The 15163-nt window shown below is 44.4% G+C and overlaps 1 protein-coding gene across 1 annotated transcript in view; it reads left to right on the plus strand.

Moving 5' to 3' along the window:
* The window catches only part of COQ8A (coenzyme Q8A), an 84472-nt gene that overhangs the window by 12884 nt on the left and 56425 nt on the right, over positions 1-15163 (plus strand). The window contains exons 2-3 of the mRNA XM_075925323.1: positions 7367-7561; positions 13908-14318. Of these exons, the coding sequence (XP_075781438.1) occupies positions 7385-7561; positions 13908-14318 (588 nt within the window). The 5' untranslated portion in view covers positions 7367-7384. The remainder of the gene's footprint in view (positions 1-7366; positions 7562-13907; positions 14319-15163) is intronic.

Below are 15163 nucleotides of genomic sequence, written 5' to 3' on the forward strand. Positions count from 1 at the left end.
GGTTGTAATGATGGAAAGTTTGTGGAAAAAATCTGTAATGCTGACCAGACCTGGTCTGCACATAAAATGGTGTATGAAAAATCCATACTCTGGAGTTCCGTAGTTGTGCTGACCTAACCACAGTTGTAGATGGAGCGAGGATACTACTGTTACTTGAGGAGGTGGAGTTCTTACAGTAATAGAAAAATCTCTGTTACTACATGCATCTGATGAAGTGGGTCTTTGCCCACGAAAGCTTAAGCTCCAATACATCTGTTAGTCTATAAGGTGCCACAGGACTCCTTGTCGCTTTTGCAGAAAAATCTCTGCTGTTCCTGTGAGATGTCTACACTACAGGATTGCAGTAGCATAGCTACAGAGCCATACTTATGCTATTTTAGTCTCTTAATGTATATGTGGTCCCAGTCTGAAGTGTGGAATTGAATTCCTTTCCATTTGCCTTCATCAAGCTGATATTTTGGCAGTTAAACGTAAGTAATGATTTAGGAGGCAGTATGTTTTAATGGAAGAGAGTGTATAACATCGGAGTATTCAGATAGGAAGCTTCTTTACTAGTCACTTCTTACCCTACAAGTTTGAAGAATGCACTGTTTACTGTCACTTTTTCACCAGGTTTAAAAATTACTTTTATTAGCTGCATTGCTCTTCATAAAAAAGTGGAATGTCTTCCCTCTAGTCATAGATAAACTTTGAATAATGTAGTAAAATTGATGGCATCAGAGTATCTCACCAGCCCAGTAAAGGCATAGGATGCAGTATTTCAGACTGCAGAACACTTCCTAAATATCTCAATCCAAAGGCATATAAACTTCTGATTCTATTGATGTGTATGAGTTCTGGGGACTACAGCATTTTGCTGATTCAAGGTATTGCTGCCTTAAAATAATGAAAACCATTAAATGAGGAATTTATCTGGCCAAATTTGACACAGTGTGTCAGTATTGGGGTAGAACCTTGTTAGGGCTCAGAAGTTGATCAATTGATTCTTTTTTGTTGCTGCTGCTGAGGGTAAATGCAAGGGTAAATGCAAGGACCTGAGTTATCTGATAATGCCTGTTGTTCAATAATTTTACATCTGGTGTTTGATCCAGTGCCTTGTGATACACTCTGGGGGAGTGCACTGTTAAAATTGCACATTTTTTGTATACTTTCTTTCTTTCCAGAGGAGTTTTTGCAACATTAAAGTAAGTTAAAGTACATTTTAACTCTCTGCATGTTGTTCGTAATAGCATACAGTGTTCTGCTATGTTCTTTGATTTAATTTGAAAGGTTTCAGCTGGGTTTGAAATTCAGTGCAGTGGCAGAAGGGTAGGTTGCTTACTGGTGTGGTATGTTATCTTAAAAACACACCCTACTGTGTTCCGATTATTTGCCTTAGAGTGACTTGATTCTAGAATTATCAACAGCATTTTGCCTTCCCTCATATTAGGAACTGTGGGACTCTATCCAGAAGTGCATTAAGCTATCAAAGGTTAAGTAACCAAAACACTATGGCCCTGTCTCTACTAGGAAAATAGCCCATGGTTGATGTCTATCAGTCACACCCCTATTGTAGTTAGACTCGGAAACAATCTGACTGCTAGCATAAACAGGACTAGTTTGTTAATACCTGGGTATGCAAAAGTGTATGAGTCTCTGCCTGCCTGTCATAACAGTGAGATAAGCAGGGTACAGTGGGTAAAATATTTCTGAAAAACTGAGGCTGAAGCCACTCCTTAAGCAAATTTTATGTTGAGTTTGCTTGCAGACTTTGAGTTATTTTAGCAGTGTAGATGGAGTCCTAGTGGAACAAAGGTCTTGTGGAACAAAGCCTGCTTGCTGCAGTGGGTATTTGCAAAAGTTTAGCCCCTCTAGTCAGTAATTACAAAATCCTCTACAATTCATGGTGGCAGCTGTGAGGTGTTTCCTCTCTCTTTTCCTTGTTTTCAGTTCAACAGCATAGGTTTATTCTTGCCCCGTGTCCATTGCTAGCTCTCATTTAAAATTTTTGAGCTCCTTTTCTTCCTGATTACCTTTTGTTCTTTATTTTTATGATTGTTCTCTTCTCCTTGCCTTGATAGTTTCATAGACTCCTACTTTCCACATCCCTTCCAAAATAAGAGTTATGTGCGCTCCTAGGCATTGAGGTTGTTTTTTTAAGAGAAGTCCTCCTTGGGGAATATAACTCAATGAAACAGAGTTCTTTGCTTATAACTTCTCCCTGATAGTAGACGGTGGTTCATACCAGACATTTAAAGGATAACTTATTGCTACAGTGCAGTTTTCCTTTGTCATGTTAATTTTTCATTAACGGGGAGGAGGGAGTTTATAGTAACAGTTGTATCAAAATACAGGAGGTATGTCTAGACTACAAGCATCTTTCGAAAGAGGCTTTTTCGAAAGAGTCTAGACATCAACCAGTATTTTCGAAAGAGAGCCGCTTTTTCAAAAGAGCACCCAAGGAGTCTGGATGCTCTCTTTCGAAAATGCACTGTTTGCGTTCAGGAACGCCTTTTTTTGAAGAGCACTTTCAAAAAAAGGCGTTATTCCTTGTAAAATGAGGTTTTCCGTGGTCGAAAAAATGGCTGCGTTTTTTAGAAGCCTAATCCGAACTAGCTAGCCCATGCCGCCTGTAGCCGCGCGGCACGGGGTCCGAACTAGCCAGCATTTAAAAATGGCGCCGGCTGGCTTCATGCAAATGAAGCCCGGGAAATTCAGATCCCGGGCTTCATTTGCAACTGCGGATGACTACATTACCCCCGCTAGTTCGAACTAGTGGGGTAGTGTAGACATACCCTAAGTTCATAAAGGCAGAGTCTGGGTCCTTACTTTGTGGTTTTTTTAATTTGTAAACAATCAGGAATGCTCATGGTGCTGTGTTCTCTGTGTACAGTTAAAGCAAGTTTAGTGTTGTGTGGATAAGCCCTCTTCCTTCATACCTACTTTTGGATGTTTTTACAGGCAGTCCCCGGAGTTACGCGGATCCGACTTATGTCGGATCCGCAGTTATGAACGGGGTTTTTCTTGCCCTGGAGGACGGAAGCGGCGGGAAGCCCCTTCCCCCAGCAGACCAGGGAGACGCTGAGCAAAGCCGCGGAGCACGCGGGCTGCGGGACAGCCGCGGCGCGTCTGGGCTGTCCTGCTGCCCCCGTGCTCCGCGGCTTTGCTCCCTGTCTCCCTGGTCTGCTGGAGACCAGCAGACCAGGGAGACAGGGAGCAAAGCCACAGAGGACCCGGGCGGAGGGACCGCGGTGCGTCTCGGTCCGCTGCCTGCGTCTCCCTGGTCTGCTTGGGGGGGAGGGGCGGGACGCAACTAGTGCGCCCCCCCTCCTTTCCCCTCCCAGCAGACCAGGCTTTTCTCCGGACGCCTGTGGTAGAGCAGCTGGGCCGCTGCCGGTTGGTCCCGTAGCGCTGCTCTGGGCGCTACGGGACCAACCCGGCAGTACCCCAGCTGCTCTGCCCCAGGCGTCCTGATTCAGCCGCTTCTGGTCAGTTTCAGCAGCGGCTGAATCAGGACGCCTGGGGCAGAGCAGCTTGGGTGCTGCTGGGTTGGTCCAGTAGCGCCAAGGAGCGGCGCTACTGGAGCAACCCAGCAGCACCCCAGCTGCTCTGCCCCAGGCGTCCCCAAGTCAGCTGCTGCTGAAACTGACCAGCGCTGACTACAGGAAGCCGGAGGCAGAGTTGCTCTGCCCCAGGCTTCCTGGAATCAGCCGCTGATCAGTTTCAGCAGCAGCTGACTTGGGGACGCCTGAGGTTCTTAAGTTGAATCTGTACGTAAGAACTGGCATCCAGATTCAGCCTGTTGAAACTGATCAGCGGCTGATTCCAGGAAGCCCGGGGCAGAGCAACTCCTATGCGACTCTGCCTTTTAAATATATTAAGAACCACCTTTAAATAATACATTTAGAGGAAGAGTCTTAGCGGGGGGACTGGGTTTGAGCTGGGAATCAGCTGTCCCAGCTCATTCCCAGTGTCCTGTCCGTCTCTCCCCCTCCCCCCCTGCTGTGCCTCTGCTTTTTAAATGCATTAAGTGCTGCCAGTAAATTGCGGTTCTGCAGTTTAGGACTGGGGAACATTAACTGAGGCCTTTGAATTTACAAATGACAGGCAGGGCACATAGGGATGGCAGAGTTAAATTTCTTGCTAACATAAATGAGTATAATTCCATAGAAATCAGTGGTGGTTTGCCAGCAGCAAATTTGGCCTGGTATCTTCTTTACAGTTAAAACTAAAAGGGAACTGGTCATATTTGCTCATTGTTATATTTAGCTGTGGAGGATGAGGGCACATTAAGTAATACACTATTTCCATAAGACTTCTCTATTAATTTCAGAATTAGTCTTTCAAAATAGTGTTTTATCCCCCACGTTGTTTTATGGTGTGGTAACAGAACCATTTCATGAACTCCTCTTATCGCCCAGATAATTTTTTACATTTATTAGAAGGACTGCATGTTAAAGTTGATCCTTTATTTTCCATGAGTCCATTGATTTTGCTGTTAATTGCACCATCTTTCGTTGCTCCAAGTGTGTAAAAATGTGGTGTATGTGTGTTGAACAGTGATCTTTACTTGCATTACTGCAAACATGAGGTTAAACCCTAACTGCTTTGTAAGAACCTCCATGCTGGGTCAGACCAAAGGTCCTTCTAGCTCAGTATCCCGTCTTCTGACAGTGCCTCAGAGGGAGTGAACAGAAACTGTTAATCAAGTGATCTCTCTCCTGTCATCCATTTCTAGCCCCTGACAAACAGAGTCTAGGGTCACCATTCCTACCTATGGATGTTACATTACAATTAATCAGCTAATTGAATGGTTGGAATTTCCATTGGCTAATCAGTCAGTTGATGGAGGGGGGGAGGGCACTCGCTACCCTTGCTGCAGCTCTGTAGTTTAAATGTAGTAGGAGCTGGGCGTGCAGCATTTAAAAGGCAGAGCTGCAGTGGAGATTACTCCCTGGGCAGTGGGAGCCGGGACTAAGTAGTCCCATTTCCATCAGCTACTCAGCTAGTCAATAGGAACTTCCACATTCCTCATTTGAAATGTAAAAGAGCCCTAGTGGGAGCTCTTGTGCATTTCAAAGTTGGAACTTTGCATGCAGCCCAAGCCAGGGGGAAGTCCTGCTGACTCCGGGATCCACATGCTTTGAACCTCCCCCCCTCCGACCCAAAAAAGGTCCCCCACTCCTGCCATAAATAAAGACAATGTAGAAACATTATGTGTTCAACATAATATTTTACTTAATTTAAAAATGAAGCCTGGCCAACAAGCCCCTAATTAGGGCCCAGCCCCCATCTGGCCACAGCTTCATAACACTCCTGCACCCCTGCACACACTAACCCTGAGTCCATCATATATCTGAACCCCTCATACCCTCACATCCCCAGTACCCTGCCATAACACTTCTGTACCTCCATACACCCCAACCTTGTGCCCGGAATCCATCAGAGACACAATCTCCTGCTCTGAGCCCTTGTACATCCCAACCCAGTCTCTTGTACCCCCATATCATCAGCCCCCGCCATAAGATTGACAAAAGACAACCTGATTGCATGAATGAAGTTAGATTTGACCAGTTATGATGTAAAAATTTTTTAAAAAGTGAAAAGATGCGGCGGCAGAAGTCACATTAAATAAAGTCTGTGAGTACAATGGTTCATTTATGCTATTGTCAGTCATGTCAATTATCAATAATATTACATTGTATATTTTCAGTCATGCAAATTAGGCATTCTTATACAGCTCTTTGACGGCTTGTTCTAAATTTTGATGTAGTTTGGCTCGTTGGTTTGAAAAGGTTGCCCGCCCTGGTATAAGATCATGTATACAGTACAGTTACTGGAGATGAAAGTGAAATAACATTATTTTGCCTGTAGCTGCAGACCCACTTGGCCCAACATACAAAGAATAGTGAGTGTCCTGTTTACATTGCACTCCATGCCTTATCCAATATGAGGAACAGTTATATGCAGGAAAAAATCACTTTTTGCTTATTTGTATTATTGTAGTGCCTAGGAGACCCTATTGTGCTAGGTGCTGTGGCAAAGAGTTACACTTGCTTGACTTTATTGTTCTAAATTAATATATCTAGCAAGTACCTAGAAAATAAACAGTTCACATTAGTAGGCTGAAATTATGTTATTACTAATGCAGGGCAGTCTGCCTTTAAAATAGACACATGGTCCAGCATTCATTGGAAGATTTTAAAATCAGTGTGTTTGTATGTTGTTCAGAATGCCTTTAAGATGTATATTTCAATTAGCAGTGCTTGAAAAATCTGCTAGCACAGACTGTGTGGAAACTTTGTCCATGGGAGCATAGTTGAGGGGCTTCCTGACACCTACTCAGGAAGGGAGAGGAAAACAGCAAAATGGTCAAGTAACACTAGTTTTGTTTTTTGTGTTTTTCCAGGAAAGGGGAAAGAGGCACCAGTGCTGCTCTTTTCATGGATGGGGATAGAAGGGAAACAGCAATGCAAACATACTTCTCCTTTGAGTGGCCCACATGGAATGTTGGAGCTGGGAGTCTGGGTTCCTCCTTCATGACCAGGAGGGGACTCCTAGAACCCATTTTGTTGCAGATAGTTGGAGGGGGACAGCTGAAAACACATCTGTCGTTGTGTGTGAGCTAAGAATTGACCCGGTGGGATGCATGTGGTACAACTCCCCTGGGGTCTAGAAAAACTGTTTTTGGAGGTTCAGAGAGGTAACGGAGTTAGTTTATAACTGGAAAAACTTAACAGTTTTAAGTTTTAAAAACTTAAAATAGTCTTGCAGCATCTTAGAGACTAACAAAACGTGTAGATAGTATCATGTTTTTGGAAGGATAGAATTAACTAGTATGCAGTGTCAGTATTTACTTATTGATGGGGGAGTGAAGATATGTCCATGTAAATTAAGTGGATATGGTGGATAGGGTTTGTGTGTGGGTGAGAGAGTATGACAATCACAAGTACTCTTCATTAAGACTAGCAGGCTTAGACTTTGAGGAGGTAGATATTCAGGAAATATTTCAAACCTTGATAATCAGATGGTCAGACACATACACTGAATATTGTGTGTATAGAATAGGAGGGGAAGTGGGACCATATGCCTAAGGTTATTGGCTTTTTATCTGTCTCTGCCTTTGCTAGAACAGTTTTGTATTAACTGGAAGGTATACAAGTTCTGAAATAGCATCCTTTGTGCACATTCGTAGGAACAGGTCTTCTTTCTGTGTTGATCTATTTGCTATTGGGTCTCTAAAGGGAGATTCCCAAGATGAACAGTTGCCCAAAGGAGGCGAAGGGCAATTGATACATGATGTTGATTCTTAAGAGAAGTTCAATGAGTAGGTAATGAATTTATTTTATTATCAATATGTTCCATAACTCTCCATTGTGTTTTTCAGCGCTGAAGGGGGCCAGTCATGGCAAGTGATATCATCATGCTGATCAGAGGTTTGGCTAAGCTCAGTAAGGCCATTCTAGAAACCCAAACAGGACAGTTGCGACAAGCAATTTTTGGTGGTGATGCAGTTATTGTTGCAAGGACCTTGCAGGCCACTGTTGAAGAGCAGTTCAGTGCTGCCATGGGAAAGATGCAGGTAAGGAAGTCTGTGTCTGTGTCTGTGTCTGTGTCTGTGTCTGTGTCTGTGTCTGTGTCTGTGTCTGTGTCTGTGTCTGTGTCTGTGTCTGTGTGTACACGTGCACATGCATCAGTTTCCAGGATTAATTGATTTTTTCCATGGGCTGTATTGCTGCTGGTCTGTGAAAGGGGTTAGCTGTGTCTAAGGGATAATGGGTGGTCTCTGCACATACAGTTCTCCTGAGGGCATTCTGTGCCAGAAAAAAATATCTTGCATACACAACGTTTTAAAATTCGGCAACTTTTATTTGTCAAATGAATGTGGACATTAGCTGCAGAGAGGTGGAAGATCAATGTGAAGCTTCCTCCAGGACATGGACTCAGTGGTGAAGCTGCACCTACCTGTAACACAGTGCAGGGACCTGACTTGCCCCAGAAACACCCTAGTGCCCTGCTCCTCTGAGGGCAAGTAGGTTCAGGAAGGCAGGATCCTAGTGTACAGGGTGGATCTAGGCGTGGGTTGAGAGGGTTCTGTGTTGGAGCTGATTTAGGTGTGGGCAGCTCAGTGGGGGATCCAAGTGTGGGGAAGGAATCTGATGCACAGGAGTTTGTTGGGAGGTTCAAAGGTAATAGGACTCTGCAGAGAGTCCAGCTGAAGATGGTTGTAGCTCAGCACAGGAAGTCTGTGTGGGTGGGTAGAGCTTAGGGAGTATGGGGGGTGGGGGGGCTCAGGGTGATCAGGTGCTGGGGTAGAAGGGATCAGTGGGGTGCATGTCTAGGTGCAGCTGGTTGGGACTTGGTGGGGTGGGGATTCAGGTATAAGTGGCTTGCTTGTCAAAGTGGTCTTGGTGCTGGAGGAGTGGGGCTCATGGAGGGGGTGGGTTGGGGTCTGGGCATAAGGGCATTTGGATGCACAAGGGTTGGATGAGGGAGTAGCTCCCTGTACAGGGATCCCTCTCTCTGCAGCTGAGGAGCAGTGGATGCGAGAAGCAGGGGAGAGGATGGAGGAGACAAAAGGGGAGGGTTTGCAGAGCTTCCAGTGGCTGGGGGAAAAATCTGAGGATGAGTCTCAGAAGCTATGCAGGGGAAGAGAGTGTCCTGTTGCCTCTAGCCCAGCCAGGACTAGCAAAGGAGCAGGGATGTGAGCCACTGTTGAGTCTTGCCCAGTCCTACCTCTTGCCCCAGAGTGATTTACTTCTCTGCTGACTGTCTTAGACACCTGAAACATATGGTTAGGGAGGGTTGCATGATAGCTCATGTGTCTTTCCTTTGTTTCTCCATCAAAGTCATTTTTCTGTTTGGGACATAAATTCCTACGTATGCACAGTGGCGTGTAGTTCCTCCAGGAGTTACATAAGGTCCTCCCAGTTACTGCTGAGACTATTGACAAGGTCTGTCAGTATTCTGAGGTAGTGTTTCTCAATCAGTGGTACTTGTACCCTTTGGGGTACTCGAGAGAAGTCTGAGGGGTACGTCAACACAACTGAAATTTGGAGAGAACTGAATTTTTGTTTTAAGTTTTACAGCGCTTTATTCTTTTTGTACTTTTTAACACCCAAAAAATGTCACTGCCTGCCTGGGTATGATTAAGTTGTTTAAGCAAATGTGTTGCAATGGTAGAAAAAGTGTTGTCTGAAAACTGTAGGTACTGGGGGTACTTATAATTTTTTTAAAGGGGGTATTTTATAAAAAAAAGTTGACACATTGTTCTAAGGCACTGGATTGTTAATGCTAGAGCAGGGAAAATTTGGGTGATAGCTGCTAGAACGCTGGGGGAAAATTATTTTAAATCAACATTGTCAAAACATTGGTTCTACAGTTTTGGTGAGATCCTTTTTTTAATCTGGTTCTTCTGGGTTGTAAATACCTAAGCTGCTGACCTTCTCTCTGTAAACTTTGGTTGCTAATAGTTACCTCTCTCATTTGGCTGTGAGAATCAATTTGTATAAAAAAGACTGCCTTTCCACTTAGCCAGTCTTTCCTTTTTCTGTGGAATTCTGCTGTTTTGCAGCTCTTCTGCCATACCTCTTGGTAGATAGTATTTTCTGAAGATCTCAGGGCCAGATTTTCAGTGCCCACAATTGGGGCTGGAATTTCAAAGGGGTCATTTTCCTATATAGGAACCTAAATAAAGGCCAGATTTTCAAAAGTGCTCAGGAGCTTCTGTTGTGATCCTTGTGACCAGACTTAAGCAAATGCTCTATGCCCAGAGTTCTGAAATCTCTTGAAAATCTGGTGCTTAGTGCCCTGGGAGGGCATGAGTCTTTAATCCAAACCTGCATGTCTTTCTAAAAGTTATGTTATAGCTCAGGGGTGGGGAACCTCTTTTGGGTCGGGGGCCACTAACCTACAGAAAAACCAGTCGGGCTGCACACACGTGAGAAGCAAAAAAAAAAATCCCAAACAAAAAACAAACCCCACCACTCTTTGATGTGGCGCTTAATTGAGAAGGACACTCCCCATATTCCCCTTACACACCAGAGCATGGGGGGAGGGGGTAGGCTAGTAGGTTTTGTGTTCTACCCCCACAAGGGGGCAGCAGTGGATGGTGGTGGTTGCTGCAGTGTCAGGTGCAAGCTCATCAATACAACTCCTCTCGGGAGCCCTGAGCCTCGGGGCCAGATCCAGGCAAGATGGGGGCCGCATTTGGCCCCCAGGCCTTAGGCTCCCCAACCCTTTGCAGTAATTACTGGGTGATGACAGGGATGTGAAGGATTAGTTGACTAGTCGACCATCCAATAAGCAAATAGTTATCAGATAGTCGACATGCCAGTCAACTAGTCGCTTCCCCCCCCCCCCCTTTTTTTGCTGTCTATCAGAAAGAGGCGGGGGGCGGAGGGTGGAAGAGGAGGGAGCACTTAAAAGTGGCAGCAGCCTTGAAGCCTGGGGCCAGACACCAGGCTGCACACGGTGCTGCTGCTTTGAAACGCTGCAGGGAGCCCAACATCAGGCTGCTCCTGGCGTTTCACAGTGGCATGGTAGCATGGATCCCAGGATCAACTGGAGTCCCCAGTGGGCTGTTGCTACACTTCAAAGGCGGAGGTGCCCTATCATCTAATCAAATAGTCAATGCAAAATGCATTGACTGTTCTATGAGTCAATTAGTTGATATTTAACATCCTTAGGTGGTAGTCTATGGCCTGCATTATACAGGATGCCTGACTACATGATTCATTCTGGCCTTAACATCTATGAAATATCACTTTGGTCCTATGTTGTCATGTTTAGTTCAGGTTTTCCATGACTTTTGTAACCTGCAGAGACCCACTAAATATCTGGTCATTGATGCTGGTGGCGATAACTTTTTTGCCACCATTACCTTAATCTTATTTTTTCTTCTGTCATCCAAGATTTAAAATGTTTTAATTTTTTTCTTCATTCTCTTTGGTTCCGGGATCTGACATGGTAGCATTTTCTTGTTCTGATCAGCTTTGGCAGGAGAGAGTTAAGGAGAGCTCTGCTCAAACAATGGCATATTTCTATAGCATTTCTTTATGTACTTCTCTGCAAAAGGAGGGGGTCACATTTATAGACTTGAAATACAGGCAGTCCCCGGGTTACGTACAAGATAGGGACTATAGGTTTGTTCTTAAGTTGAATTTGTATGTAAGTCGGAACTGGCTCCAGATTCAGCCGCTGCTGAAACTGATCAGCGGCTGACTACAGGAAGCCCTAGGCAGAGTTGCTCTGCCCCCGGCTTCCTGGAATCAGCCGCTGATCAATTTCAACAGCGGCTGAATCTGGACTCCTGTGACAGAACAGCTGGGGCACTGCTGGGTAGGTCCCCGCAGGACCAACCCGGCAGCACCCCAGCTGCTCTACCTCAGGCGTCCCGCAACAAAAGCCTGGTCTGCTGGGGAGGGGGGCGCACTAGCTGCACCCCCTCTGCTCCTCCCTCCCCAGCAGACCAGGGAGACCCGAGCAAAGCCGCGGAGGAGCATAGGTCCCGCCGCCTCTGCGGCTTTGCTCCTGTCTCCCTGCTGTGCTGGGGAGTCCCCTCCCAGCACACCAGGGAGACCCGGAGCAGCTTTTCTCGCCCCGGAGGACGCGGTGGCGGGACCGCTACGCTCTGGGCGGTCCCGCCGCCCGCAAGCTCCGGGGCGAGAAAAGCCCCGTTCGTAAGTGCGGATCCGGCGTAAGTCAGATCCGCGTAAGTCGGGGACTGCCTGTACATCTTGCTGTCTGAATTGTTTCATTAATAGCTGTAGCCAAAATAGTATACAAATGTCAGCAGTCTAAGGCTTCAGTGAAGAAGGGAATGTATGTCACTAGAAGGCCAGGGCTGCAAGAGATGAAAGAAAAACAACCCAAGTATTGACCATTTAAGAAAACTAATTCTTCAGTACTAGCAGATTTACCTGGTGTTGCTTAGATCCATAACAGTGAAGTTGGTTTTTATTTTTGGAAAATGAAAGGAAAATACACATGTTGATTTAAATGATTGTATTTTTCAAAAAGTGTTATTTTTATGAAGTTAATTTTTATTTTTATTTTTTTTAAAAAAGGATTGTTAAAATTTGTCCATTTAAATTTTTTAGTAAATTTGAGTGGCCCCCCCATCCCTATAAACTATAACTTGCTATGTTTTAACAAAAAAGGGTTGTCAATTTGGTTTCCAATAAAATTTTCTAGTTTTTTCAAGCCTTTTCCATCGATTAGCTGTGCCATAGCACTACTCCAGATTTCTCTTTTCTCTTTTCTGTAAGGTTTATTGAGAAGCAATCCTATTCCAAGTTCCTCCTATGTTTTTGGCTCATCTTGGTTCAGTCTCTTTCAACCTTTGCTCAGTGATGTCAATTTTGAGGACTACTTTATTTGGTGATTGTCTTTTTTTTTTTTTTTTTCCTTCCAGTTTGCTTCTCATAAAACCAATCCCATTCCAAAGCACGTCCTATTTTTCTGGCACAACCAAACCCTTAAGCTGCTTTAAGTTACGATAAGAGGAAGCCATATACTGAATTTAGTGGTCCTAGCTCTTATTGTTTAGGAGGAGTTCTTAATCAAACAAACTCTCTAAAATATATGGTAGACAAAGAGAAGAAACTTACTCACTTCATACCCTGGTTGGTGGTGATGGTTGTCCCCTCACTGATTTAAGCCTGCAGAGGTTTTTTTTCTGGTAATGTTGGCACTGAGAACTGAGAGACCTGCCTGCGTAACAGGAAAGGCTGTGTCCTGTTTTTCTTCTTCAAATGGGAGAAAATAATTAGCATTTGGGAAAGAGCCTAGAATCTGCTGCTTTCTCCCTGATTGTAATAGGATTAATAACATTGATAGGGTTGTATTTCTCAGGAGCATCAATAATATTTATGGCTGAGGCAGGTAATTGGAATCCACAGGCACTAGATAACTCACTGAGCGAATACTCTGTTTCTTGCTTTGATACTGCCAGTAACTTTGCAATGTTTGTAACTATCTGGACTAGCAAGTCAGGATCCAAGTGTGTTGGAAAAGTTTGTCCAGTGTAACCTATCATTGAGCTTGACTGTGAGTCACATTATTGCTTTACATATAAAATAGTAATGCTGACAATGAAATGTATAAATACAGAGCGTCCCTGCTACATGTCCAAGATAGTCCAAAAACAGTGGGCATATAGCAAAATGATGTGGAGTGGGGAATTTTTTTCCCCATGGCTGACTTCCATTTGCACAAAGTATGTTAAAGACTAGTCGAATATCTGATAAGCATTTGCTTATTGAATAGTCTTTTGACTAGTCAATAGGCACTTCCGCATTCCTCCTTTGAAATGTACATCGACTAGTCAGTTACCCGCATTTTAATATCCTTAATTTGCACAACTTGGTCTATTTTTTTGCGCAATGTAAGAGTGGGGAATGAGAGGACTCATAATGCTATGGTTTAGTGCAGTATCAACGTATACTGGGGCCGCCCTGTGCTACAGTAACTTGCGGGCTGGTTAAAGAAATACTATTTTCTGCTAATCATGGATTAAACCACATGTGACTGAGTTAAATTGCCCTCCAATTAAACATTCAATAAGCACTTGTGAGAGAGTTTAAGGTATAAAAATATCTAAATTATGAATAATGGGAAAGTGCAAGAAGGGTAAAAACTGAAGTCTTGAGTGAAGAATGTTTTTTGGGGAAGGATACAGCAGATTGTCATCATGTATTTTCATATCACCCATTGCTGTATTAGCTTAAGTACTGTCTTCCATATAAATGGTCTTCAGAATTCTTGTACATTCCTATGTACCAAAACTGTGTTTGGAGTGTGATTGGTTATATCTCCTCTTGGAGATAATATGACCTAGCTACACTCACATTTGGGTGGCTCTTCTTTGAGTGTGCTTGGGTTTTTAAAATTTCTGGTATCTGACCCATTTCCAATGTTATTTTCAGGAGCTGGGTGAACAGCAGGAAAACATAACCAATCTCGATAAGGATTTTGGGAATGATTACAATTTCTCGGAGCCAGAGTCATCAGATGCTGCAAAGGACATCTCATCTCCAAACCAGCCCCACAAAGGTAGCGGAACAGAGGGTCCATCTTACACCTATGTCACGAATGGACCTTTTAGAAATATCAGTGAGACTGGAGATGCAAGTCCAGGGCAGATTCCCTTCTCTGCCAAAGTGAATGCAAAGCTATTTGAAGGCTTTAGGGACCCTGGAAATCCTTTTGCTGCTGCTTTTGGGCAAAACAGGGCTTTTCACCAGGACCATTCTTCTGTCAGTGGACTAACAGCTGAAGATATTGATAAAGCCAGGCAGGCCAAAACTGATCCGGAGCACAAACCTCACAAACAGATGGTATGCGTTTATTCCTGGTTTCTAGTCCTGTGCATTAGCCATGCAATCATCTTTCCTCACCCTCTCTTCCTGCTTCTCCTTGTCCTCTGAATCTTGCTTATTGCTTGCTGGGTGGGTGGGAAAATGGTGGTGGTATCTTTGGTTGTTTTAATCTATGCAATGTTAATTCTGTCAATCCATCCCCACATTCATCATCTTTGAGAGAATGGTTAGAATGTGTACTTGAAATTAGAATTGTTTTCTATTAACAGGTGCTCACCTGTCATACCCTGTGCTGGGCCCATATGGGCCACTGCATGCTTAGGATATTTAAGGGTCTATATTTACTCTTAGCTTGCAGCCTGAGACACGGAGCAGGTGCAGACAGCTGTAGGCTTTGGCAGTGACAAGGAATGTTCTCTGAAAAAAATCCATTCTGGTCAGAGGGGACTTTGCTGGCTTGTTGGCAATCTCAGAGGTGTAAAAGATTGCATGGGCCATATATGCTGAATTCCCCTGAATTGTGGTAGTGATCCCTCCAGATCAGGGTGGCCCACACTATTAGGATAGCATATGGGAAGCTTGAACTTCCACCCCAGCATATAAGCTTACCTGGTGGCATAATCATGCAAATGCTGGCTGGGTCACCATGCCCTCATTTGAAAGAGGGAGGAACTATACAGCCAGTCCCCGAGTTGTGAACCGTCGACTTACGACCGTTCGCAGTTACAACTAAAAATGTCGTAAACGGCTGACTCCGAGTTACGAACACGATTCGCGCTTACGACTAATTGCTTGATCTGTAACCGGTTCGTAAGTCAGACAGGCTGTAGTGGAATGAGAGTGCACAGCAGAGGGGTTTGCAA

Source organism: Pelodiscus sinensis, chromosome 3, assembly GCF_049634645.1.
Source record: "Pelodiscus sinensis isolate JC-2024 chromosome 3, ASM4963464v1, whole genome shotgun sequence".
In the NCBI taxonomy this organism is placed as follows: Eukaryota; Metazoa; Chordata; order Testudines; family Trionychidae; genus Pelodiscus; species Pelodiscus sinensis.